At 52.7% G+C, this 27,822-nt stretch overlaps 1 protein-coding gene across 1 annotated transcript; it reads right to left on the bottom strand.

Moving 5' to 3' along the window:
- Positions 1 to 534: 534 nt before the first annotated feature.
- Positions 535 to 26,730, bottom strand: Osbpl5 (oxysterol binding protein like 5). The gene is made up of 21 exons (XM_032891346.1): positions 26,579 to 26,730; positions 24,400 to 24,482; positions 20,086 to 20,166; positions 19,856 to 19,957; positions 19,306 to 19,509; positions 18,466 to 18,550; positions 16,063 to 16,234; positions 15,603 to 15,795; positions 14,258 to 14,442; positions 13,798 to 13,879; positions 12,354 to 12,452; positions 11,875 to 11,971; positions 10,529 to 10,627; positions 7,198 to 7,295; positions 6,729 to 6,818; positions 6,498 to 6,634; positions 5,894 to 6,079; positions 5,472 to 5,598; positions 4,563 to 4,689; positions 3,596 to 3,698; positions 535 to 1,746 (listed from the first exon to the last, which is right to left on the bottom strand). Exons 1-21 carry the CDS (start codon positions 26,712 to 26,714, stop codon positions 1,608 to 1,610), a joined length of 2,625 nt encoding a protein of 874 aa, XP_032747237.1. The 5' UTR covers positions 26,715 to 26,730; the 3' UTR covers positions 535 to 1,607.
- Positions 26,731 to 27,822: the final 1,092 nt, after the last annotated feature.

The raw sequence follows: 27,822 nt of genomic DNA, 5'->3' as shown, positions 1-27,822 counted from the left end.
CGAGGCATCCTTAGGGTCCCCTGTCATGGGTATTGTTTGGCCACCTTCATTCCCTCTGGTCTCTGTTACCTTCCATGTGTTGTTAAGGGGGGCTACAGCTTCCCTTTGAGGTGGCGTGGGGTGTGTTGTCAGATGCCAAGGGCTACTCTGGATGCCCCAGAACTATCTCAGAATACAGAAGCTTAAGCATTTCAGTAAGGCCGTGACGACTACAGCAGGCTGCCCAGTCTGAGTGTCTCCCTTTCTTAAAGAAATGGGCCCCATCCTTCCCCTCCCTTTCCCAGCCCTAGTAGGTCCCTGGAATGCCCTGGCGGGCCACATCTCTCCCATGCCCACAGTTGCTCACCAGTTGGCTGATGGGACTCCAGCTCCCAATGGCTCCAGGTGGGCTATTTTCTCACTCAACATTGTGAACCTGCATCCACCTTCTGGACCCCTCACTTGGTACTTCCAGCTCAAGACAGCCCTATTACACTGCTTTTTCCATCTCCCCAGAATTCCTCCTTGTTCCCAAGGACCCCACACAAGAGAATATACATGTATTTCCATTTATTTCAAGGCATGGAGCAGACATACCCCCAGGCTGAGGAAGGAGAGAGACAACAAATGGATACAAAACTCAGAAATGAAGGATCAGATACAGTGGAGATGGCACCAACTAGGTATTAAGGCTCTGAATGTGAGTATGCATAGGTGCCCACATACACACACACACACACACACACACACACACACACACACACACACACGCACGCACACACACGTATACACAGAGCGTCATCCACATAGGGTCAGGGTCTGGATGCAGAGGCTGCTCACTGCACAGAGCTGCCTCAAATATTGCAATTTATATGTAGTCAGAATGTCAACAGAATGGGAAGACTGTATTGGTCAGGGAAAGTGGCAAGCTTGAGCCTTCCTGGCCTTTGGGGTCAGCTCCTGGGCACTTCTGTTGCTTACAAGCTCACACTGCAGTTAGCCAGGGCACTCCTCTGGCACAGGTGGGCTCCTCTGGCTATAGGGCCAATGTGGGTGAAGTAACTACCTGAACGGGCTTCTGTGGAAACAGCTTAACAACAGGATAAAAGTCCCAGTGTCCTGTCCATGCTTGTGTGAGCACAAGGTGGGCAGACTCTCCAGAAGTCAACATTACCACTCAAAGAGCCCTGGGGAATTCTGGGGTCTTCCTTCCTGCTGCTCCTGGAAACCTCACTCTCTCCTGTGCTGTGGCAAGTGGCTGTCCAAAGCCTGCACAGGCCCTCCTGACCCCCAGATATGATGCCATATGGCCAGTGGGGGCTGGCTTGGGAGTGGCAACTCGAGATTACCAGGGGCACGCTGCAGGGCAGAAACCGCATTTGGCTTTAGCATTAAGGCCGGTGCTAGGTGGAGGACTCTGTAGGAGAGGCCAGTGCTTCCTGGAGGGTCCTACAGCAGGAGTCACAGCACCCTCATAGCCCCAGGCCCCACCTGTCATCCTCTTGTATGAGGACCCTTCTGTCCCAGTGGCCCTGCCTGTGGGCCCCACTGCCTCTGCAGGCCGGTGTAAAGTGCTGGGTGCCTAGGAGGGAGTTCTTCAGGCATCACCTTGCTGATTCCAAGGGCTCTTATTTGAGGATATAGTTAATGAATAGCTGACATGTCAGGAAGATGCAAAGCAGGAACCAGGAGCGGGGATTCTGCAGGAGGCCGGGGGCCGGCGCCTGCCCAGCACGCACTGTGGATCTCAACATGGCTGAAAGGTGCCTGAAACAAAGGGGCTGTGTCAACACCAGCATGACCACCCTCCCAGCTAATAGGATCGTCTGGGACAAGATGGCATGTCTGCCAGCTGGGACATGGCTACGAGTGTAGGTGAGAGCTGTTTAGGGAGAGGGGTCCCAGGGCTGTTCTTCCTGGGTGTCCATTGTGAGACAGGAGGATCTGGGCTTGGAGACTAAGCTTTTAGCATCCTTCCTGCCAGTCCTGGAGTGGTGGTGAATGGTGTGTACTTCCTCAAACCTGTGTTGAAATCCTGGCCACTGGACTATTTGGAGATAAGATCTCTGAAGAGGTGACTCATTAGGGTGGGCCCTTAATTTAGACTGGGATTCTAAGAAGAGGGTTAAAATCAAGACAGAGGCATACAGGAAATGACTTTGTCTGCAAGCCAAGGACAGGGCGCTGGGAAGAACTAGGCCTGAAACTTTCATCTTAGACTTGCAGCTTCCAGAATGTGATACGCTTAGTGTCTGGTTGGCATCCTCAGCTGTGTGTCCACCAGGGACATAGGAACAAGCCCACCAAGCCTGGACTCTGATGTCTGTTCTCTCCGTTTCCTGGGTGCAGAAGTCCTTTTTTTGGGGAGTGGGGAGGTACCAGGTTTCTCTTTCTTTGTCCCCACAGCTTGGGAAAGGAGCAGTTTGAACGACTGTATTGTTGAGACACTAGCTAGAGGAGTCAACCTGGATTGACTTAAGGATTCCTAGAAACCTGGGCTAGCACCTCTAGGGAGCTCCATCCTCAGCAGGCACAGCCCACTTCACACTTCCTTAGCCCCGGGTCAGCCTTCTGAGTCTGAGGCTCCCCACTGTGGCATTAGAAGAACTCCAGAGACCCTAGAATCCCCTTTCTCATTAGCTGATTGATATATATTTATGTGACCGCAGTAGGGAAAGCAAATGGGGCCAGCAAGTGTTGAGACTCAAGGCTTCACTGATGGCCATCTGCAAGCAAACCACGAGACAAGTACAGTCCACAGAAAAAGATGTCATGTTCGACTCATCTCTCCACCCCTTGTCTCTGACTGTAAGTCAATTTTCCATACACTCTCCTGTGAATAATAAGGCTATTTTTAGACCTCTAGGGGACTCTGTGACGTGGGAAAACAGGAAAAACTGGCACTTGGCATGGGGTTGAACAGAGTTGGCAGAGTCATCACCTTTCCAGGGGCCAGAACATCATCTCTGGCTTCATACACTGACTCCAGGTTCTCTTGTCATTCGCCTCCTCACTTCAGGCCATTGCAGACAAAGGGCCTCTAGCCAGCAGACTTCCCAACGTCCAAACCTACAGCAGTGGACTTCAGCCAACGCACAGATATCTATATCTCCACCCTCCTGCGTGTCCCAGCTCTGACTCATTCCCTTCCAGCTCCATGTCTCTGTCAGTCGATCCTCTAGGTAAGACCAGCAAGTACCATGCCAGTGATGGGGTGTCTGGAGGATGGGCACAAAGCTTGGTCGCCACATCCTCTCCATTCTGCTCCCTCGATCTCTTGTTGGCTCTGCTAGTGACCCATTTTACAGAGGAGCAAGTGGGTTGACCTCTGACACCCTCACTTGATACCGTGTGCTGATTGGATATCCACTGAGGTCACTTAGTGCGGTTTCCAGACACTCCCTTTGCTTTGAGGAGCCTCTATACGGGGAGCTGAGGGAGCTGGAGGTGTCCAGGAGGGCTGCTATCTGCTTTCACACACCTGGGAGGTTTCTCTGGCCCTGAGGAGCTCCTTGCCCATGCTCAACAGCACCTCCACCAGGGCTGTGCTCTCCTACGCTGGCTGCTCCCTCCACCTCCCGTGTTCTTTTTTTTTTTTCACCTCCCGTGTTCTTACCGATGCAGCTCTTGCTGAGCTTCCTGAATGGACAGCACTGCCTCTTGTAGCATCCTTAGCCGGTGTACCTCTCGCCTGCACCGAGGACACGGGCTCTCATTACCTAAATGTCCAGGATGGAGACAGCAGGGAGAAACACACCAGGGTAAGCTGAGATGTCCTGGCTGACCCAGCTCCTGATTTACCACCCTCAGAAGCCAGACACTGACACAAGAGAGACGGGGAAAGGTCAGGAGGGGATGTAGGCTCAGCTAGCTTGTAAGCCCTAAGAGATGATCCACTGCAGATGTGGGGACAGTGTTGGGAGACATAGACTGCTCAGTAAGGGCAGAGGAGAAAAGAATCTCACCGGGGCAGAGGCAGAGGCAGTACCAGAGGCTGGACAATGGACAGTGCCCAACCAATCTATCCAGTATCCTTGCAGCTCAGGAAGATCCTAGCCTTAGACCACTTCCTCCCCATCCCGTTTCTGAGAGTAGGTTTCAAGTATGTGAGGCCGGCCTTGAACTTAATGTAGCAGGAGATGACCTTAGCTCTTGATCTCTCACGTGACCTCTAGAGTGTTGGATTATAGCTGTGTACTGCCATGCTGGGTTTATGCTGCGCTGGGACTGAACCCAGGCCTTCATATGTGCTAGACAGGCATTCTACCACTGAGCAACATGCCTAGTAGTCTCTTTTCTCCTCCCAAGTCCTGGCTACAGCCCTCATCGGTCCTGACTGCCTCCTCTGGGAAGGAAGATCTCTGAGGGAGAGGGCAGGGTAGGATGAGCACAGATCTACTATGAGAGTGCCTGCCCCTATGTACTCATCTCTGAAAGGCGCTTCCTGGCCCTTCCTATCCTGCAGAGGGGCTGCAGGTAGGGACCAGCTCTCTCCTTCTGCCTTCCCTGGTAGTCAAGGTCCAAGGTGTTCACTAGTCGGGGCCAGGACTTACCTAGCGTGTATAAAACTTGGAGCCACTTACCAGGAACAAAGTCCTCATCAGAGAGGTCTGGGCAGGACTCGGGTGTGGAGCCGCTGCTCTCAGTGACCTGGCTATGGCCAGAGGGCTGGTCACTGGCTTTGCGGAGCCGCCGGTCAGAGCTAGGCCTCTGTAAAGAGATGACGTTGTTATACGTAGTGTCTTCTCCCACAGGCCCTTTGGGGACATGGTGTCCTGTTAATGTCAGGATGCACTAGAGTAGGGCAGTGTGCAGAGAACGGAGCTGAGGCTTTGCAGTTGGACACATGTGGTTTGAACCTTCACCTGGCCTGAACTGCAGCCATTCCATCTCGGGGGCCTCGGTTTCCTAACGGGAACCTAAAACCGTTGGACTTCCTCTGGAGGAATGAGGGCCAGCCAGCTCTGCCACCATGTTGGCACATGGCCAGTGCTAGCACACCTGGAACCCAGAGCATGCAGCTAGGCCTACCTGGCGGAGCAATTCATAGTCTCATCTTGTGTAAGGGCATCCCCCTCTCTCTGTTTCCTGGGACTCTCCTAACCCTTTGACATCCCTCCTGCTTTCCCCAGGCTCTGTGCAGGTGTGGATGCTGGCTTTTCCTCCTCTTCCCTGGGCTAGTTTGAGCCTGGGTTTCTTTAGCTGTAGAATGGGACAAAGTGACTTCAGGAGGCTGGCACAGAGTCTTGAACTGTGAGGCCCAGGATGCCCATGAACCAAGTATTTTGCATCTCAGATCCCCCCAGTGGAAAGGAAAAAGGAGCAATGAGGAGCCTGGCGACAGTGAAGTCCCACTGCCAGGTAGGGTTTGAGCTATCACAGAGATGGGCACTGAGGGAGGAGGGCCAGGTGGAGGGTATGAGGCTCTCAGGGGCGGCCACACCTACAGTTGAGATCAAGCCTGGGCTGGAGCCTTGGTGAGGGGTACTGACCTTGTGCCTGGACTCTGGACTTCCCAGGAAGGCTGTCTGTCCAGACATAGTCTCCCTCTGTAGAGTGTGAAGAATCCCATCTTGCTCATATTGGGCAATGTCCTTTAGCGGGTCCCAAGGGCTGTAGCTGGAGAGTCCAGATGGCGTCCATCAGTAGAGGTGATGACCCTTATGGGCGAGGGTTCTGTCCTAGCCTAGACCTCAGCTTCTCATGGTGACCCAGGGGATGACCACTATTCAGGGGTTACAAGGAAGGCTTCAGGGGGTCTATCTGACCATCCCTCCTTATACCTCATCCCTAAGGTACTACTGAAGGCAGGTAGGGAAAGGAGATTAGAGATTTCAAATCGAGACACGCACACTGGACTCCGTCTGCAGGCTCCTACCCCACCACACAGGCCCCAGGCCACTGTGCTACTCACTCCTCATATCGGTAGCGCCATTCCTGAGTGAGTGGGTCCAGGGTGAACAACTGCGGCTTCCATGGAGTGAGGCTCTGCTGGTGCTCACGGGCACGCTGCCGCTGCGCCTCTTCCAGCACAGACTTCTCCTGGGTGGCTTTGTGCTGGTCACCCTCATGGATGGCCCTGGTGACATGCTGCCAGAGCCTGCAGGTCAGAGGACCAATGAGCTCAGAGTAGGGCAGCTCCATTCCTCGGCAGCTCAGAATCAATCCCCCCTACATCAGAAGTGAGCTTAGAGTGTTCCCTGCTTGGTTGCCTTCAGCGACAAGGGGCTGGCTATCTTGCAGGAAGCCTGTGTCTCCCCGCTTTTGATTCTACAGTATGAGCTGTATTTTCCCTATGCTGGGCTCCTGCCTGCCACCTGCAGGGATCTTCTTGTTGGCAGCAATGATGGGGCCCTCTCCCACCAGCTGTCCCCAGCAGGATAGGTGATTTAGCATGAGGGGTCTATTCTGGGGCTGCTCTTGCCAAAGACATCCTAGAATGTGCTCCCAGCATCGTGACCCTGACAACCCTCCATCTGGCTGTCCCTGTCTGTGGTCAGCAGGGTACAGGGCCTTACCTCTCAGACTCCAGTTCACTCTGCTCTTCCAACAGCACCGTGTGCCGCTTCAGCCGCTGCCTGCGGACCTCCTCACTAGGAGTCCAGAAGAGCTTGGTGCCTCCACTGGCCTCTTCCTTGATAAATACATCTCTGTCCTGCCCCAGATGGCATAGCAGCATCAGAGCTGCTGGCCTGGTTGGTGATCACCCTAGGGCCTATCCAGGCTTACCCTAAGGGCTGACATCTTACCCAGTGTCCAGTGAGGCGGGCCAGGACTTCCTCCCCTGATGTGATCTTCCCAGAAATCTGGTTGATGCTGGTGCTGCTCCCAAAGAAAGGCTGCAGGAGCAGATAGGTTCCCCATGAGTGGGGAGGAGGGGAGGGCCCTACCCAGAGGCACATCCTCAGGGGTACAGAGTGGTCATTCTCATGACTATGGCTTAGACGAGGCTAAGACCAGAGAAAGATGCCCTCACTCCGGTGCCGTGATCTGGACTCAAATTTATAGTCTGCCACCATTAGGCTAGAACAATGGGACTTAGGCCTGCAGGCTGTTCTGTGTGGCCTGTACTCCATTCTCTCTCTGGGCCCTGTCTGTCCTATGGGGATGCAAAGCATTCTACTCCACTTGTACTTGTCCGGGGCTCTTTGCCTGATGCAGCAGGAGGGGATCCCCACCTGAGCTCATGCACTCTGTCCCACCGGCTGCACACATTACCTTGAGTTTGAAGTCCAGTTCAGCTTGGAGATTGTTCTTCTCACACTCTATGGTCACTTTACCTCCCAGCTCCATGGTCATGGTGCCGTACAGGAGCCCTGAAATGCAACTGGTGTTGGGATTCAACCCCGAAAGTCTGTGTCACCGGGCAGGCAAGGAAGGGGTTTGTTAAGACGGAGACCCTGCCTGTTCCTCAGTACTGTGTCCCAGGAAGGGGCCTCTGCTCTGGTTGGGAGATGCCACACCCTTGGCTGGGTCAGTTTCTTCAGGAGCCCCGATCCCGGGGTCTGACTAATCATATCTGTGGCTGGATTCTGCACCAACCCTGCAACTAGGTTGCATCTGCTCCCTACTGCACCTCAGGATTGTGCAGAGTGCATCTGAAAACCCTTTTCCCTTAGTTCTCTTGTGGTCCTATGGAAAACATAATCTAATATTGAAAATAACCATAATTGTGGTTTGAATGGGAACAGTCCCTGTAGGTTCATATATTTGGATACTTATTCATTATGCTACCTGACAGGGATTGGGAGGTGTGGCCCTGTTGGAATAGGTGCAACTTTGTTGGAGGAAGTGCGTCACTAGGGGGTGGACTTTGGGGTTTTAAATGTCCAAGCCAGGCCACAGGTCACTCTTTCTGCCTGAAGATTAGTTCCAGATGTAGAACTGTCAGCTATTTCTCCCACACCGTATCTGCCTGCATGCCACCATGCTTCCTGCCATGATGACAACGGACTAAACCTCTGAACTGGAGAGCTGGCTGCTCTTCCAGAGGACTGGAGATAGAGTCTCAGGACCCATGTGGCAGCCCACGGCCATCTAAATTCAGTTCTAGGGGAATCTGATGATCTGATGCCCTCTTCTGACCTCTGTAGGTACTGCAAGCATCTGACATAGAAAACACAGACAAAAATAAAAGAGACAGCCAGGTGGTGGTCGAGGCTCACACCTTTAATCCCAGCACTTGGGGGGCAGAGAATGGGGGATCTCTGTGCGTTTGAGGCCAGCGTGGTCTACAGAGTTAGTTTCAAGACTGACTCAGAAAACAAGCAAAGAAAAAGGATTACAAGATGGTAAAGAAGAGGGGCGGGAAGAAGACAAATGGGGAGAGGGCTTAAGAGATGAGACGGAGGAAGAGGCAGACCCGAGGATCGGAGACCTTGGCAGGTCTTGGTCCTGACAGCTAACAGTTTGTCCCCAGAGGTTTCCACACCACAGGGACTCTTGTAAAACATCTCCTCATAAGAGATCGCTGCAGAAGGCCTTCCATGGCCAAGGAAGCATTAAGGACCAACAGCATCAGTGTAGCTCTGGGGGGTTCAATGGACACCTCCTGTGTGGTCCCAAACATTCTGCTTTGTAGGGCTGGCAGACTCCCAGCAAAATTACATCTTATCTAGGGCCACAAGCAGTCATTGTTGGCTCCTGGGTTTTGTCTACCCTTTAGATCTCTGTTTCCTTCTGTGGCAAGACTATGATACTTGCATAGTCTGTTCTCTAGACCTTAGATCCCAGAACCATCCACTGAACTACAACAACAAAATTTTTTTTGGTTTTGTTTCTTTTTTTTCTTTCTTTCTTTTTTTTTCTTTTCTTCGGAGTTGGGGACCGAACCCAGGGCCTTGCACTTGCTAGGCAAGCGCTCTACCACTGAGCTAAATCCCCAACCCCTCGCTGAACAAGTTTTACTGAGCCTCTCTAAGGCACTGCTGTTGGCCATGGAGATGTATGTAATTCATGCACAGGGTATGAGGCTCCCAGACAGGGAAGATAACAGCCACACTTAAAACCGTGGTGGGGATAGTTCTTCAGATCCTACCAGAGTAACTGCCTCACAGCAAGCTGATGCTTAGCTGCTGGGAGTGCCAGGACTGCAGCAAAACACACGGGCAGAATCCCGGTAAGATCAGGGAAGCAGCACACACAGCCGAGTGCCTTTCTGGAGCCTGGCATTTCTGTGCTGCTTTCTCTGAGTGCACATCACCCCGCTGCTTTAATTCACTTGTCTCTCTCAGGCCAGGTCCTCATCAGCTCTGCCATAGACTTAGAGACACTCAGCACAGGAACTTGGCAGGTAGGGTGTGGAGACAGGGGCATAAGTCAATCACTGCTCCCCAAATCAAACTGCACTTGTCCAGGTCATCCTTTGGGCTGTCAGAGCTATGCCCAGTCAAAGGTGAGTATTTTATTACTTACTTACTTACTTACTTACTTAATCTTTTAAGATGTGGTCTCATTATGTGGCTGTGGTCTTGATCTCAGAGACCTGCAGCCTCTGCTTCCCAAGTGCAGGGATTAAAAGGTATGGGACATTCTATCAGGTTTAAGGTAGATTCTCTGTGTTTCTTTGTTTCTTTGATTCTTTGTTTCAAGTTCTGGGACTTGAACACCAGCCTCAGCACGCTCAGTCGGTGTAGTAGCTCAGCCTTAGCTTCAGCCCACACCAGAGGGATTTCTGGGGTGGGAAAACTCTTCCGTTTGACATGACAGTGGTAACTCTATGTCTCTGGAGGCTCGAGGTGGGTAGAAGTATAGGGTATTATACTTCTGCGTATCTGGTCTGCGGTGTGTGTGTGTGTGTGTGTGTGTGTGTGTGTGTGTGTGTGTGTGTGTGTGTGTTGCTTGGATTGTACCCAGTGCTTCTTACATACTAGGCAAGTGCTCTACCACTGATCCACTGCCCCAGCTCCTTTCCTATCTTTTAATTTCAAGACATTGTCATACTTAGTTATCCATCTGGCCTTGAACTCACTCTGCTGCCCAGGCAGGCCCTGAAGTTTGCCTCCACCTCCTCCATAGCTGGGATTGATCACTAGTACAAGAGGAGCCAGATGCAAAATCGAAGAGGAGAAACTAGCAAGCCACCTAGAGTTACACACTCAGCTCTGAAAAGTCACCCATGAGGTAGGGATATCTTCGAATAAGCAGACAGTGTTTAGCATCTGCTGGGGTTGGCCTTGATTGTCAGCTCCACCTGACTTTGGAATCACCTAGGAGACACACCTTGGGGTGTACCTATGTGAGTGCTTCCATGGAGGTTTAACTGAGGAAGGAAGACCTACCCTGGATATGGGTGGCATTCCCTGACATCCTTGGCTGAATAAAAAGGAAAAATGAGCCAAGCCCCAGCATTCATCTCTCTGCTTCCGGTCTGTGGATTCAGTACGACCAATGGAGTCACCTACCCGTCCCATGGCGATCCAAAATAAACTCATTTCTTCCTTCTTTAGTTTTTTCCAACACATTACAGTAACCAGAAAAGTAACTAATACCACGACTGAGGGCCAGCCTGGGCTATTGGTGGGGCACGGGGAATGGCACAGTTGCTCACCTCGGCAGTGGGCATAGGGCATGGTGAGGGTGTACTCCTCCTTGCGGTTCAAAAAGGTGAGCTTAGCCTTGCCATCCAGAAGCGCTGACAGAGAGTTCCCTGCAAAGACAGGGCAGGGGCCTGATTAGGACACAGACTCTTAGCATCAGGCCTCTGCAGGACCCCAAAGTCTGAATGTCCTTACAACATATCCCAGAGTTCCCAGCATCTTCAGCTGGGGCACTGAGGGAGAGACACACAACATCTGGGCTTGGGTATCATAAAACTGTCTAGTTTGCACCCGTTCTGCATCCTGAGAAGTCATCTGACTTGTTAGTCTATCTCACTCCACCATGAAATTTCAGGGAAGAGACTATGAACCTTTCAGAGCCAGCATGAGACCAGAGCATAGGTGATAAAGGTGAATGGAACCTGGGTGCAGATGCCACATGCTACCTTTTGCTGCTGCCAGGCACACAGAGGCCCTCAGCACACACCTGCACACTAGTGATGAGGGCAAATAGGGCCTGCTGGGGAAGTGTCGGTAAGGTTCCTGGGCACTGCCAATCCCAGGCTCAGAGCAGCACAGGGCAGAGCGTGGCTGCTTCGGCTTGCTTGGGACACTCAAGTGCTTGCCACCAGCCAAGTGTGGCTACCAAAACACTTGATGGAGCCCATGCTACTGTTTGCACTTTGATTTCACTTCTATATATCTACCTTCTATCTGTCTGTCTGTCTGTCTGTCTCTTCTCTACCTTCCACTTCCATTTACCCACCTTCCTTCTATCTGCCTATTACCTATCTGTCTACTTTCTGTCCATCTACCTATTACCTATCTATTATCTACCTACCTATTACCTATCTCTCTGTTTTCTACCCACCAACTTATTACCTATCTTTCTGTTTGTCTATTATCTACCTACCTACCCACCTTCTATCTATCTACCGACTTTCTGACTTTTTAATCTATCACTCTATCCAGCTACCTACCTACCTTCTGTCTGTCTATCTGTCATACATCCACCATCATCCATTTTTGGTACTAGGGATGGAACACAGGCTCTGTGGGCTAGGCGTGCATTCCCACTGATCTGCAGTCCAACCTGCCGTTAATCAGTACAAACAGCCACTCGTGGCTCATGGCTAGGGAGCTGGGCAGCTCTGTCGGAGCAAGTCCTCCCCCGCCCCCAAGCTTTTTCTTTGTTTCCTGGCTCCCCTACTGGTGTCTGCTTTCAACAGAGTTAGGACCACCCACATGGTCCCACCAGCGGGATTCTGGAGTTCACTGCTTATGGAGTGAAGTCCTCTCCTCACTTCCACAGGCCCAGGCCCCTCCATCCCGTCCCCATCCCCTGGAGCCTCCTCACCGTAGAACTTCGACTTGGCCGTGATGCTGCCGCTCATGCAGAAGCCATCTTTCCTGTTGCTGATGTAGAAGGCAGACACTGGAGGATGGTGAGACACCTGTGTAAGAGAGACAGGTCTAGAGATGGCTCCAGAAATGATTATACCATAAAGGATATCTGGGTCCCATGGGCAAGTGGGAGGTAAGGGACACATTCCTACAAATACCAGGGCAGGGCCTGGATCCCGGTGTCTGGGAACCTGTTCAAGTTTCTGAGTCATCCAAGGGAGCCCGGCACGGGGAAAGTCAGGCTGCCCACCCTCTTTCAGGTGATCCTGTCACACCATCATGCCTGCCCTTCTGGGAGAATCCCCATGGATGGTGACCCGATGCGAAGCCTGTCCTATGGCAGGGTACAGGCCACGGACAACCCCTCTCTCAGTCCCACAAGCCCCTGCCCCCCGCCCACTACACATACTGAGCTGGGCATTGGAGTCTTGCCTGTTCTGCTATGTAGAAGGTGTGACTGTTGGTCTGAGGGTGCAGCCAGCGGCAGCGAAAAGTCTCCCCCAGAATGGGATTATAGGGTTTCTTGATGCCCTGTGGGGAGCACAAAGACATGCTGGAGGAGCCAAGAGGAGAGAGACGCTTCTGGGGGCCCTGGTGGGGTTGTTCCTGCCTCTAGAAGAGGTTTTGGCACCCTTATTCTGCTTGGGGGAGACTATGTTTTGTTGGTGGCTTACAGTTATATGTGTGTGTGTGTGTGTGTGTGTGTGTGTGTGTGTGTGTGTGTGTGTGTGTGTGTGTGTCTGCCTTAGGAATCCCTATCTTCTATTCAGTTTGGAGGGGCCTCAAGACTAAGGCTAGATCTGACTGTCTCTGACTGGGGCACAGACCATACATAGCTGGGTGAAAGCTTGGGAGGTGCCAGGCTTCCAGGAGACCTTGGTCTAGCCTAGTTTACTGTATGACTCTGGGTTGGTTTCTTCTCTCTGCGCCTCAGGCTCACCTGTCTACAACAAGACGCAGATCTGGAATCAAACTCACTGTAACCTTTCTTGCCTCTGCCTCCTATGTGCTAGCATTATATGTGTGAATCCCTCTGTGTGTGTGTGTGTGTGTGTGTGTGTGTGTGTGTGCGTGTGTGTGTGTGCGTACATGCCTGTGGAGGCTGGCAGTCAACCTTGAATACTGTTCCATCTTGTCTTTGAGGTTGGGACTCTCACTAGCCTAGAAGTTGCTAAGCAGGCTAGGCTGGCTGACCAGGAGTCCCAGGAATCCTCCTGTCTCTGCTTCCTCTGCATTAGGATCATGGATCCCAAACACACACTGCCACACCCAGCCCCTGTGAGTCTCAGTAAGGAAATCTGGGTCTTCACACTTGCATGGCAAGCACTTTGCTACTGACTCAGCTCTTCCCAACTCCCCCTCCCCTTTTAAGATGGGGCCTCACTTATGTAGCCCAGGCTAGCCTCGAACCTCAGGAAATCTTCCGGTCTGTGCTTCCCTGGTGCTGGGATTACAGGTGCGCACCCCCATGCCTGGCCAGAATCTTGGTTGCCAGGTTTATGGACTATGGAAGCCCAGTTCCACCTGGCCCTGCAGGCCTCTCCATAACCAGGGGCAGCTCTGTTGCCGGCAAGGTTCTCAAGAGGGGTTTCTCGACAAATCCCATAGCTTTGTAGTTAGGGTCAAGTGCTCCTTTCTTGACACCGTTGTGGTGCTTAGGCTATTTCCTCAAACACTGAGCAAGGGTCGAGCTAATGAGGACCAGCATTGGGCTCTGAACTTGAGAAGTCCAGAGGACTGCTCTCCACCTCTCTGGATCTGGGGCCATGGTGGGGATAGCTGGTTTTCTCCCATGCCATGGAGGAGCTGGTCCCACTCATAGTGGGCTGACAAACCCCTTGGCTGAGACCCTGCCCTTTCCACAGGCCCTTCTCACCTTGGGCTTCTTGTAGAAGCCAGACAGGTACCACCGTAGCACAAGCTTGATGCGGCAGTAGGGGTCGTCCTCTGCTGCTGCCCTGTGATGGGGTAGAGAGCTCTGACTCAGGCTGGGGTCCCTGGCTACCCTCCTCAACACCCACCCCTTTCTCCAACCATCCCAACCTCCATCTACTTGGCTAAAAGAGGCAGCCTCATCCCAGCTGACCTGGGCACCCTGCTCCATCCTCCCAGGTAGGCCAGAAGTCGGCAAGTGGGTTTACCACATAGCTAGAACAGTGCTGAAGCCAACTCCACACCAGCCCAGAGGGGACTCTGCACGCTCCGGGCTGTTTGGTGCCCTCACCTCTAGGAAGAACCCTGGACGCTCACACCTTTATTTCCCTCTCCTGGCTCCACCCCATCCCCTGCCTCTGTGGTCCACAGGGGTGAGGGGCCCCCTCCTGTCGGAGGTGCACCTGGAGAGCAGGTCTCCATGGTAGTAGTAATCAGAGAGCTTGCTGAGGAAGGACCGAGGCTCCAACACGAAGGTCGGCAGCACCACACGTGACAGGTCCATGCCCGGCCGCAGCTGTCGCAGCAGCACCCACATCAGGCTCTTGTTCTCCTCTGACACTGTCTCCACCTGGGACGTCTCGTCCAGCTGTGGCAGAGGGACACGACCAGGCCCCATGAGCTGGGCTGTGAAGCCTCTGCTCTGAGCTGCCTAAGGGAGCTGAGGGACAGGGACCCAGGACAGCTCATCTGACCCTTGCCCACTGGATACCATTGGATGCATGTCCACTCTGTGTGAACGGGTGTCACCGCCCACCCTGAGCGGTGAGCATGCTCCTCCGTAGAATGGGTGCCAGCACCCACCCACACTGGGCTTAGGGGTGAGCAGGTTCTTCAGCAGGTCTGGGAACAACCAGCTTTTCTACTCTGGCATCCTTGTCTCCCTCTCACATGTACAACTGCCATAGTACCATTCACCACATGGCACATCCACAAGACCCTCACCAGAGGCTAAATCCACAGGGTTGCCTGATCTTGTATGTCTGGCCTCCAAAAACCCCAGTTAATAACTCTCTTTTGTCTAGAATTTCCAGCCTCAGGAATCCGGTTTCCCAGTCCTCTGTGTTTGTAGGTGTGCTAGACAACTTTCTGCTACTGTAAGAAAATACTTGGGGCAGTCAAGTTTAAAAATGGAAAGGTTTGGGCTAATCTCAGCGCTATGGAGGCTGATGAAGGAGGTGGTATATATGGCCAGCCTCAGCTGCAGAGTGAGTTTTAGGCCAATCAGGGCTACACAAGATTGTTGGGCCTCAGTGCTTTGGGCCTCATCATGGAGGCAGTAAATCATGGAGGAAGTACTTGGCAGTTCAAGTGCTCATGGTCAGGACACAAAAGAGAAAAATGTCTGCCTATCAGAGGCCACAGCCCCAGTGACCTAACATTCTCCTGCTAGGCCCCACCTCCCCAAGGTTTTATCACCTCCCAGCTGTGACAAGCTGGCAACTGGATGGTCAACATTCACTATGCAGATGACAGTACAGGTGCCTGACTGGGGTGAGGGGATCCCAGGTGCTGGGTCATGCTAGGTGTATGTAGGTCCCCAGAGTGTCTAGGGGTCAGGCTGGGATCTTTCCTAAGCTGCCTGTCTACTCTGGCCACAGGCCATCCCAGCCCAGAGAGGCTGTCTATTTGGGGCTGGACCTCACATCACCCGTGCATCTCATGCTAGGCGGGCAGGGGAGGGTTGAGCGGGCGTCACTCAGAGCCCTGCTGTGTCCCGTTTCCACTTTGAGTTGACAGGGCTCTCACCTCTCCCAGCTCCTCCTGGACCTGCTCCACATACGTGGTTCCCCTCCGTGGCCCACCAGGGCTGTCCAGCAGGTCACTCCCACTCTCATTGGTCTTGCGGCTGTGATCCTGGGTCTCAGCATCTGAGTCGTCAGCATTCTCTCTCTCTGACTTGTCTGAGAACGCGTCATTCTCCAAGGCTGAGCCATTCAACCTGAAGGGTGGAAATGCCCGTGGGCCCCCAATTCCAGGCAACACCCAGAACCTTAGACACCCACCTGGGTACCCGGCCTCTTTCACTGCAGGGACATCACACACTGCCTTACACCGAGTGACCTGTATTTGTACTACTGCTCCTGTTTCGTCAGTAAGGATGCAAAGACTGGTACCCGCAGGAGAGAACAAGTCTGTCACCCCAGCTGACCCCTCTCCTACTGCTTAGGGAACACCACGCAGATCACCTCTCACCCAGCTCACTCACGGGAACAGGTCTTGGTCTGGGATGGTGGCCGAGGTGGGCAGTCCGTAGAGGGAAGAGGGAGAGGCATCAGGTGAGGACCCCTGCTCCCCATCTCGGCCCTGCTTGCATGTGCTCAGTCGCAGCAGGCTGGAGCAGCGAAGGGCCAGCTCCAGGGCATCTAGCCAGCAGCGGCCTAAGGGACACAGAGGGAGTCTAGTGAATGGCTTCCCTTCTACTTCCCCACCAAGGAACCTTAATCTGCCTGTTGTCTGAAATAAGCCTTCTGAAACTAATCTCCAGACTGTCTTTTAGGCATGAAACTTCTAGTCCCACGCCTCACTCCACCTCACTCGGGTCTAGATAAAGATCTGCCTCCCCCACAGACCTCAGCCTTGCGTGTAGCCATCCTAGCAGGAATGAATATATACTAAAGAGACAGTTGTCCCCTCCCTTCAGCCATTAGATTATTGAAATAGCAGACCCTAAGGCACTGAGATTTTCCCAGGAGTCTCACACTGAGGAAGAGAAAGGCTGAAGTCTGGTGCCAGACAGAGGGCAGTTTGTCTCCCAGAGACCTAGCACAGGTCTGAGAACTTGTCAGACCACCTTGCAGGAGAGACTGGAGCTGAGACAGGGAGGGGTCAGCGACGGGCAGGACCACACCCCGATCAGGACTCTCAGCTCTGCACTCCTCCTGCCCTCTGTTGAAGCCTAAATTTCACATCAGGACCCCGAGGATAGACTTGGGGGTCTTGGGTGAATATATCTTGGAGTTGCCAGGCCTCTGGCTGAATCAACAGGTCTGGGAACATGTACACACATGAATCCTGTGTGGACTTGAGAGCAGAGGCTGGGCAGGGGTCTTACAGGCTGGTGAGGAGTCACTGACCAGGTAACTTCAAGTGGTAACAAAAGACAGGACTGAGGGGTGGCGGGTGAGGCGGGGTCTCTGTTTTGGCCCTGAGGTCCTGCTTTCTTCATCACAGTGTGTGTGCGCCTGGGTGTAGAACTTGTGTTAGACTGGTATCATATCACTGTTCTCAGGGGCGAGGCGGGGTGATGGGAGGGTGCTGTTAAGAGATATGGGGAGAGGGACCCATGCAGGTGACACCAATGTCTCAGTGTGATTACTAACAGCAGCGCTTCCTCCCACACCTCAGAGTCGTCTATAAATGATATCATGCATGCCCAAGGGACTCATGAGTGAAGGTCCCAGCTCAAAACAAGATGGAGTTCTTGATTCCTAAGCTTGCATGCTGTGTGGCCCTGGGAACTGTGGGCTTCTTTCCCTAACTTAAAGCTACAGAGCCTTTTGTTTGAGACCTCAGAGGCTCAAGGGGGCACCTGGTACTCTGGAGCTGCCCTGCTTGCTGAGGGATATCTGAGATCCTGCTGGGCTTGGCTTGGTTTGAGCACAGTGCTACCACCAGTGACGCTGGGCATTTGTAGGGACAAGGAGGGGGTCATGGGAAGTTACACAACCCAGGATGAGAGCTGGTTGTAGAATTGGACTTAGGACCCAAATGCGCATTTTGTGGCTGCCACAAAAGACTTGATGTCCTGAACATTGCACAGCCTTTGAGAGCCATTCGAAAGCCTCTGCCTCTGCTTGCAGGAAGCCCATCCTGAGATACATGAGATTGCAGATAACGTTCTTCTTTGATTGTGGCCCCTGACAATCAGGGCTCCAGTTCAGACTTGTCATCTGGTGGCTGGCTTACTGGTCACAGACCCCCAAGGTGTGCAGGCTCTGTGAGGGCATAGGTTGCCTGTTTACCCCAGAGCCCAGCAGGTTCAATGACAGAGTGAACAAGAGTTTAAAAAAAACCAAAAACCAAAAACAAACAAACAAACAAACAAAAACCCCCAAAACAAAACAAACAAACAAACAAAAAAAACTTGGGAGGGAGAGCAGATATAACTTTTGACCACCAGGAGGCATCATAGCACCAGTAGTTAAGCCATCTGCCGGATTCCAAGCCTGGACAACTGGGCCCTAGATGTCAGGGCCTTCGACCTCCAGCAGGGGGTGCAGCCCTGAGGCTTTGTTAAGGAGCCACAGCCTGGCTAGAAGCTGTCACTTGAAGGACTTCTGATAATGGGGCTACTGCTTGGAATCTGTTACCTAGTTCAGAGAATCTGGGACTCGGGGAAGCCCACATTAATATCTGTAACCTATTTTTGACAGAATACCTCTAGGCTGCCTGTGACTTAATTTACCCATCAAATTCACAACTGTCACTTGATTACTTCCATGTAGCCCTAGGGTTCCCACAGCATTGGGCTGACAAGTACAGCTAGTTCCTTTTTAATCTGTGGGAAATCTGAGGCTTAGCTGCGAGAGGGGTATCACTGTAAGGTAGGCTCAGTCTATGTCTGACTTTAGGACCCTGGGGAAGCAGAAACAGGGCAGGTGGCACTCACCGTCTGATTCAGAAGCTGCCCTGAAGATCAGGTAGCTGCTGGGGAGGGGCTGTGTGATGGAGCCCACAGTCTCGCCCTTGGGGCCCTGGAGGAACAGAGACAGGGTCGGGCACTGGGGACAGGAAGGCTATGAGGAAAGGGGTAGCTCACTCCTCATCACCAGCAGCCAGGCATTGTGATTTATACCTGCATTCTCAGCAACTGAAAGGGCTGCCACAAGTTTAGATTAGTCTGAGCCTCAGAATGGGCTATGAGTCAGGATGAGTCATAGAGTAAGATAAACCCTGTCTCTAAAACCAAACCAAACCAAACCAAACCAAACCAAAACAAACCAAAACAAACCAAAACAAACCAAACCAAACCAACAACAACCCAAACTGCGCAAGGCACTACATTCCTTTATTCCCAGGCTCAGGAGGCAGAGGCAGGTAGATCTCTATGAGTTTGAGGCTAGCCTGGTCTATGGACTATGTAACTTTTCTTTTTTCACCCCATCCCCAAATCCAAAACAACCCTAAACTCTGTCATTTCTCTGAAACCCATGTATAACCAAGTTTTCACTGGGGACCCATCCCCATTCCGATCAGTTCTTCCTGAGCGGTCCTGGTGATGACGGATGAGGTCTGAGCCTGGGACAGTCCCTCCCTCCCCTCCAGACAGCATTGGATGAGGGGTTTAATGTATACCCCACTCTGCTTCATCCCTACTTCCTGAAGCCTGTCAGAGGACAGCCAATCCTCCAGGGATCCCATGCTAGGGCTCCCATTTTGGAATTGTGGTCTCAGGGGAGCCCTTCAATGTCCCTGAATCCCCACCGGGATGCCCTGTGGCTCAGCTCACCTTCACAGCCCACACAGACTGGTCCAGCGGGTGGAAGAGTTTGAAGCAGAAGCCGTCCTTCTTGGAGGGGCGCTCGATAAGCTCGCAGCAGTGCAGCAGCACCGTGCCCACCCACTGGCCCACCTTGGGTGTCTTGTAGATGAGCAGCACCCCAGGCTTCAGCACACACCACAGCTTCGTCCAGCTCTTCAGGGTCCCCCGGATCTGCAGAGGAATTCATGGTCAGGGTCACCCAGGGAAGCTGCTCCCTGGGCCATCTATGCTGCCCAGTGGTTGACGATCAGAGGCAGGGACTGGGGTGATGGATTCCTGAAGGCCCCAAGAACTGGGAAGAGGATCCCGGAGTTCTGGGGGTAGTGTGGTCCTCACGGCACCTTCATTTTGGACTACGGCCTACAGATCTCTGAGGAACGAGCTCCGCTTTGGGGTCATTTGTTACAGTAGTCAGGGGCCACTTAGACAACTTCACAGTGACGAACACTTAGACTTGTCTCCCAAGCGTCATGGATGCCCCAGTCAATAGGAGTCTCTGGGAGTGTCGGCAGCCTACCTTCAGACTGTCAGCCATGATGACCACGCTGGGGTCAGTCAGGGCACTGAAAAGCTGCTTTGTGGCCCGCTTCTTCTCCTGCCGGTAGTTCTCCTTCTGTGCCTGCAACCAGAGCAGATGTGGGTCGTGAAGTGCATGGACTGCCCCAGCTCCCCCACTCTGGCAGGGCACAGAAGGGGGACATAGGGGGTGTGGGTGTCCCCTCTCTCCTCACCCTGGGCCAGGCCCACCTTGAGCGTGTCCTTCTTGGAGACCCTGGTTGTTGGAGAGGTACATTCCTTGTCAGATCCATTGCATAGCCTGTACTCGGCCTGCAAGAGAGAGAGAGAGCATGGTGCTGGGGTTGTCAGGGTACAATTGGAGCTGCCAGGACAAGGGCAGCAGAAGGCAGGGGTCCCAGAATGGCCTAAAACGAGGCAGTGAGCTAACACCAGCATCCATCTCTGCCTCCTGATTGTGGGGGCAGTAAGAACGACAGCCTCAGCGCTGGCAGCCATACCTTCCCCACCCCGACCATGATGGACTGTACTCCTGAACTATGAGCCAAAATAAATTCTCCTTCCCTTAAGGAGCCTTTATCAGCATTTTATCTCAGCAATGAGGAAAGTAATAGGGTGGGGTTTGTAAACCAGAGTTTTGGTGGCAGCTAGGACATGATGGTGTCAAGCTCCTGGGCTATATGAGCTGTATCTCCCACAATGCCCAGGATGGCCACTCCTCTCATCATCAGGGGCTCATCTCTGGGCAAGGGCAACAAGGAGACTGTGGTAAGGATGCTCACTGGCTCTGGGGAGGTATGTTTTGAGGGTCACTGTATAGGCCTTGCTTGAAGCTACAGCTGGGAGCCAAGCATCTGTACCTGGTCCCACAGCTTACTTCCTGGACCTGAATGGTAATCTACAAATCATGGAGCTGGGAGAAGCCACAACCCCACAGATGGAGAAACTGAGGGCCAGGGTACGGAGCCAGAACTGTTTGGGGATGGCAAACTGTGCCCTGAACCCCACGTGCCACCTGTTGATGTACGTGATCCTGGCAGGTCGATGTTTGAACTCACCGAGAAGCTGGCCCTGGGAATAAGGCTCCACACGACCCCCATTTCAGACCATGTGTTTGCCTCAGTGTCCCCCAAGGCCTCTGGTCTACAGATGGCCACCCCTCCCCAACTCTGTGACAGGGAGGGAAGACAGAAGTCCTAAAGAATTCAAGTACTTGCTCTTGAGAACAGCTGGAAGGTGACCATTTCTCATGGAGGCAGTTACCGTTGTTCAATGTAATAAGTGTCTACAGTGGGAACAAGGAGCCAGAACTCAGCTATGGACAGAAGGCACAGTTGGGAACTGCAGTTGACTGCCTCAACATCCCCAGGCAGTCACACTGCCCGTCTGAGCCCCGGCGGTCCCTTTGTTCACTCTATCCTGCTACCCCAATCACTTCTGCTGAGTGTCGAAAACTCCTGATTTGATATTTTTCTGCCTGCTGCTTCTGTCTATTGGCTACCTCCATGTGTTCTTGGACTTGAGCTTGCTAAATACTTAATAAATGCCCTCATTTAAAGCCCAAACAATGGCCATCGGCTGACACAGCCCATTCTTCTGCACGGAACAAGCTGATGTGTCTGGAAAAAGAAAATCAAATGACTGTTTTGTGATGTGAAAATTAGAGCTCGAGAGTTAGTCTTAATCGTAAACCTGACAGAATGTAATGTGCCTGGGAAGAGTCTCCATAAGGACTCTAGATGGGGCTGTCCCGTGATTTTCTTAGTTGGCTTAGTTGAGGTGGGAAGGCCCACCCTGAATATGAAGGGCACTGTTTCATGGGCCGGGCTCTGGACGGAACAGAAAGAACACAGTAAGCTAAGCTTGAGCCCACGAACTCGTCAGTACTCGCTGCCCTTGACCATGGATAGAAGTGACTAGTGTTTCAGGTTTCTCCTGCCTCATCTTCCCTAAAGTGACGGACTCTGACCTAAGGAAGGAAGGATGATGTACTTGGCTCTGAGGGCTGGCTGGGAGTCTGTAGGTCAAAGACAACTTGCAGGAATAAATTTTCTCTTACAGTGCAGATCCCAGGGATCAGACTGAGGTCCTCGGGCATGGTGGCAAGTGCCTTACCTGCTGAGCCGTCTCATTGGCTTATACATGCATATTAAACAGAACAGATCAGCTGGGTGTGGTGCCTCTAATCCTAGCACTCAGGAAGCAAGAGAGCCTGACCTCTGTGAGCTGGAGGCCAGCCTGGTCTGCATAATGAATTCCAGACTAGCCAAGGCTACCCAGTGAGATCCTGTCTTGAAGACAAACAAACCAATCACAATAGCTCAGGTCACTAGTATTACCCGCCCCACAGCAAGGCTCAAAAGCAATGTTGTAGCCAATAAGAAGACAAACTGGGATTGAACATGGCAGTCCCCCTTCAGAGCAGCATCCTCTTAGCCACAAAGAACATTCCAGATGGCCAAAGGGAGTGCAGTTTTTGATCTGAGGAGGACGATGATGCCTGTGCCAGGTAGCAGGCCTCTAGGGACAGCCATGTTGGGACTCTGCAGACCGCTCCCCAGCCTGGCCTCTCCTCTCCACACTTCTCTTTCTCAGTCCCTGAATGGCCTGCCCAGAATGAGGGCAGCTCTGACCACAAGGGTGTCAATGTGCAGGGCTTGACTTGCACAGGGCTTAGACAGTTCCAGCTTGCAGACAGTTCTGTGGTGAGCTGTTTGTCCGAGCACCCTTGTGGGGCAGCTAACTCAGTCCCTGCTCAGACTAGCAGCTGGTGTTTCTTAAGAACTATGAAGAGATGGACGAATAACACAGTGGTTTAGCTTAGAGCACTATTCTGATTGTGAGCCTATCCTTTAATGACTGAGCCATGTCTCCAGCCCAGCAATACTATTCACGGAAGGTATGGTTCAGTGGTTAAGAGCCCCTTAGAGGACCCTGGTTCGACTGCCAGCATCTGAAATTCTCTCTGGCCTCCTAGGACACCAGGCATGAAACATCCACACATAAAAATAAGTCAATCTAAAAACCAAAAATACCCACTGTTTAGAGCCAAGAGATTGACCTCTGCCATCAGCTTTTCACCAGACTGGGCTGAACCAGCTGTGCTTGTTTTAGGCCAGAGGAAGAAGGAAGGCAGGCCAGGGGCCTGGGGCAGAGCAGCCACTGCATCCTGGGAGGCAAGGCGGAGGCCACTCTGAGGGAGTAGTCGAGTCAGCACAGAGCCTGCTGGGCATTGCAGAAGGGATTCTCCCAGCCGGCTATGCTTGGCATGCTGCCTCCACACCAGAGACCCCCAGTCACACTTGTGTCCTCATGTATACAAGGTAACACAGGAACACCCAGGAAATGGGAAGGTCCCCCAGAATTGGGGCTTTTGAAATCTTCCTGGGACTCTGCAACCTACCTATAAAAATGACTTAAAACCTGGAACTGGAGGCTCAGTGGGTAGAGCTCCCACCATACATATATGCAGGCTAGAGTCTGAATCCCCAGAAAGAAGCCATGTAAAAGCAGGACAGATGTTGTGACCACTTGAAATCCCAACAATTGAGGGATAGAGTCAGGATCCTGGAGCAGGCTGGCTAGCAAGACAAGCCAGAACTGTTATCAGGAGAGACTGTGCCTCAATAAATAAAGTGGAAAGCAACAGAGGACACCTGATATCAGCTTCAGGCCTCCATATACACGCAAACACACACCCCATATACCATATAAATTACACATTCCACACACATATATACATGCAATAAAATAGGATAAACTGTAACAGAAACAGCCTCCAAATGAGAGACAGTGTTTACAAACAACACATCTGAGAAGGGCTGAGCAGCCGGAATATATAAAGAATGCTCGCAATGCAACAAGAAAAAGGCCGACGACCCGATCAGGATATAGGTGGAAGACTCACAGATGCATGTGATGCCATGCTGATCTGAGTCAACACGGAAACCGAGCCATACTGAGATGCCAATCAGGAGGGCTAGAGTCAGAAACAGTACAGAAACCACCAGTGCTGGCTGGGGAGGACTGAGGGAGGGCAACTGTGGCGTGCCGGTGCTCGACCAGTGCACGGGAGTTCCGCAGTTCTTCAAAAGTTAAACACAGAATGTGTTAGAGGTTCATAGTTGCCTTAGCATTTGGCAAGTTCACAGATGACTGTAGCCCAGATACATACGCGTATGGGTACCCATGGCAGCTGTTAATACAGCTGAAGAGTGAGGACTCCACCAGGAAGTGGCTGCAGAGGGGACAGCAGAGTGTGGAAGGAAGAACGGAGCCTAATAGCTTGGAAGGTCTCCCTAACCAGAGCTTCCTACTCCCCAAATAGTCCCGGCTGGCAGGAATCCCATTTTCAGGTTCACTGGGCTATGCTAAGCACCTAATAAGACAAGAGACACAGCTGACTGAACCTCTTGCAAATAGGGCGCAGCCTGAGAGCTGAGGCTTTTCCTCATGTAAGTATGGGGACCTCAGGTTCAGCCAACACCCTGCCATCCCTTGACCTAGGCTCCTTGCCTCCCGGTCCTCCCTCAGCCAGACTCTTACCAGTGGCACCTTCGTGGCGGAGCCTGGTGTCAGGGGCTCTTCATCTCTGGGTTGTGATGGGCCGTTGGACTCCATGTCCCTTCCTGGAAGACAGTGGGTAGACTCCTTAGAGAGGCAAGAGTGCCCTAAACCCTGCCTGGGAGGGGCAGGAAGCCAGTAAAGTGGTGTGGCCCTGAGAGGTGGAGTGAGCTTCAGTAAAGGGTCCCAGGGGCTCTGGTCAGCCCACACAACCGCAGAGAGGAAACAGGGGAGGAGCTAGAGGAAACGAGAGCAGTTGAGTGTGTGTGTGTGTGTGTGTGTGACACTTAGGCTCTTGGATCACCAAGGAAGCATGGCACCTAGGTTCAGAGGCACAAAATACAGAACTCTGTTAGTCCTGTATGTAGTCTTGCTCCAGATTAGCTGAAGAGGTGGGAGGGAGGCTTGCCACCCAGACCCCTGCCCAGCCTTTCTGTACTCTGCAGCTTGAAAGGAGAGAGATGATAGTGGGGAGTCCTGAAGCAAGCCAGGGGTGTGATTTGACCCCTCTCACTTGCTACCTGGGGGAGGAGGGCCCGCGGGTTAGAACAGAGGCCATGAATCTGTGGTGAGGTGAAACTCTCCCTGTTGAAGCCACAAACCAGGGATGGGTATGAGGGGAAGGAACAGCTAGGAGGCTAGGGGCTCTTCAGACCACCTCCCAAGGGTGCTAGGAAGGGCTGGGCAGAGCTGAGCAGTAGAGATATTCTTTCCGGAAAAGCCAAGGCAGTGACAGGAGAAAGTATTTCTACTCATAGGTCAGAGAGCAGCAGCCACTTGAGGTCACCTAACATCCCAGTCTGGTGACTGCCTCTCCCCCGTGTGACTGAGCCCCAGGAACTCCTACTCTCTGCCCATACAGCCCCCTAACTCAGGCCTTGGGGCTGGGTGGGGGATGGGCAGTTGCCCACTCTCAGAGGCCACATGTGGGAAGGTGCACTCTGAGCAGGGAGGGTTATGATCCAAGCACCGAAGAGAGCAGAGGTTTCACGTCAGGGGAGGCAGGTCAGCAGTAGCTCTGCTCTTTGCTGCCACACATATCCTGTCCACACCCCTGCTCCTGAACCTGTCATCTCTTCCATTCCTTGAAGAGGGCCTGGAGCCTCCCAGTTCCTATGCAGCCCAGTCTGTTGTTCCACAGCTCAAGTTTCCAGAAAGTGATCACCAGCTGAGGCTTGCCACTACCCCCTTACCTTCCCACCTCCCCTACTGAAACGGATTGGTCCTCTCCTCTCCTTCCTGTTCCTGCAGCCTAGGTGAATGAGGGCTATGAGCTACCAGGCATCAACCTTCCCTGTATCCCAGTGACTGTCTAGAGTGCTCTCCCCATTTGGCCTCAGTTTCCCCTTCTGGTGGCTAAGATTATTGATGACTTCTAGATCTCCTTCCCTGTCATGGCTTTCTACCTGTCCTCAGGGAAGGCTGGTGTCTCCTCCTCACTCTGTATCCAGCAGTGGGAGGTAAAAGGGGAAGAGGGAACAGGGGAGAGGGGAGAGAGAAGAGGAGAGAGGGGACAGGGGAGAGGGGATGGGAGGGCTGAAGTCCTCTGGAGCAGTATAATCCCACCTCTCACTCCTTAGAGGCCTCTGAAAGGAAGGGCTAAATTCTCTAATGCCAGCTGCCACCCACAGGTTAGAGAGGGCTCTAACCTGGATGGATGGGCACAGAGGCTATCAGTTTAGCAGCCATGAGAACTTTCTTTGTGGTGGGGCCCAGATTCCAGGAGCCAGAACTTTATCTGCAAGTGGCATGGAGGTAGCAAGGTCTGAAATGTTCTCTCCTAGGATTCAGAACCTCTTGGAAGGGGGACATAGGTGCTAATGTTGTCCTCATTTTATTAACTAGTAAACTGAGCCCCAGTACGTGGTCTGCAGACACTCAGCCAGATCAGCAGGGCTAGGGTAGGTGCCTGTCCCCACGGCCAGTGTTTGAGGTAACTGCTTTTTACCATCCCTAAGCTATAACTTCACCAGCAAACTTGGTCCTTCGGTGTACTGTGAACCTTCGGTGTGCTGTGAGCCTTTTGCCCACAGCGACCATAGACCCATTCGTATGGGAGTCTTTCTCACTGGCCATGAAGGTACTGGATGGGGTGGGACAATGGCTGAGTTCTCAAACTGCAGAGTCAGGGGGACCCCAGCTCCCCATGGCTTGTACCAACCTGGAGTGATGGGACCAAGCTCATTTTCACAGCCCAGAAGCAGGTTCCGTGGGAGTTTCCGGGGGTCAGTCTTCTGCGGAGTAGAAGCTGGCGGACATAGCGAGAAACGGCGCCGGAGAAAGGCCTCCTCCTTCATGGTGTGGGTGCTGGGGGGCTTCTGAAAGGAAGGAGCAGGGGCATGTGGTCAGGCCTCGTCTAAGACCAGGGGGAATGTTCTGGTGTGTCCACAGAGAGGTCAAGGAAGAGCAGACCAGGGCTGGAGAGATGGCTCAGCCATTAAAGGCTAGGCTCACAACCAAAAATATAAGGAAGAGCAGACCAGGTGGCCCCAAAGTGTGAGTAGGCAAGCTAACAGGAGGCTGGGGTGTCCCTGGGTCTGCTTATTTAGGACATATGAGGTCCCTGGCTCTGCCTGAGTGTCCCTGGTCTTGTGTGGTCCCAGGACTCAAAGTACTGAACACTGAGAAGGTACAGGTGTGCTCTCACAGGTTCACACTAGCCCATGACATCACCTCCCTGCTAGAAGCAGTCCTGGGACCAGGAGAGGCCACAGAGGAGGAACTACAGGCAGCCTCATTACACTCTTAGCCACTGGCAGTGTCTTCAGCAGGTCACAGGTCCTCACAGCCTCACCCTAAACATGGCCTGCCAGCTGAGAACAGCTGGTCAGCCACTTCCCAAGCCTTTCCCTGTCGGCTGAGCAGAAGCCATCCGATCTTGGCTACTCTTATAAGTGAGACAATCCAAGCATTCTGCTCTGGAGTCTCCTGACAGGGGCTGCCAAGCAGAGACTTTTTGTCCTGCTTCATCTGTCTGCTTCCAAAGACAGGTTCTTCAACAGACCCTGACAGGCTCCCCGCTTGCCCAGCTTTCTAGGGACATGGCCTGAGCCTCCTTTGTTGGCCAATAGCTTCCCCTTTTCCAATGGCCTGATCCCAAATACACATAGCCTTTCCTGCCAGTCTTGGGGACCAGGTGGGATTCAGGATGGGCAGGTACCTGGGGTGCCAATAGTTCCAGAGGTTTCTGTCCACAGACCAAAGCCCATCTTTGTTCTCTGCACATTTCATTACTCAGCTAAGATCTTAGATACCTGGGTAGTTCCAGGCCCAGGGCAACTACAGCAAGCTGGGCCCTCGGGGACCTGCAGGGGGAAAGGGGTTCATGCCCGGCAGTGTGACAAGGGCATGACATAACTGGTCTGTCCTTCTGGAAGCTTCACTTTCTTTAGGGATTGAATGACA

The sequence above is a fragment of the Rattus rattus genome, chromosome 2 (genome assembly GCF_011064425.1).
Source record: "Rattus rattus isolate New Zealand chromosome 2, Rrattus_CSIRO_v1, whole genome shotgun sequence".
Lineage (NCBI taxonomy): Eukaryota > Metazoa > Chordata > Mammalia > Rodentia > Muridae > Rattus > Rattus rattus.
This window is presented reverse-complemented; position numbering and strand designations above follow the sequence as displayed.

Coding starts and splice junctions, on each gene's coding strand:
- Osbpl5 (XM_032891346.1), bottom strand. CDS start 26,714: ATGAAGGAGGAGGCCTTTCTCCGGCGCCGTTTCTCGCTATGTCCGCCA. Junction 13,880..14,257: donor CATGGAGACCTGCTCTCCAG/GTGCACCTCCGA, acceptor ACCCCATCACAG/GGCAGCAGCAGAGGACGACC. Junction 6,819..7,197: donor AACTGGACTTCAAACTCAAG/GTAATGTGTGCA, acceptor CTGCTCCTGCAG/CCTTTCTTTGGGAGCAGCAC.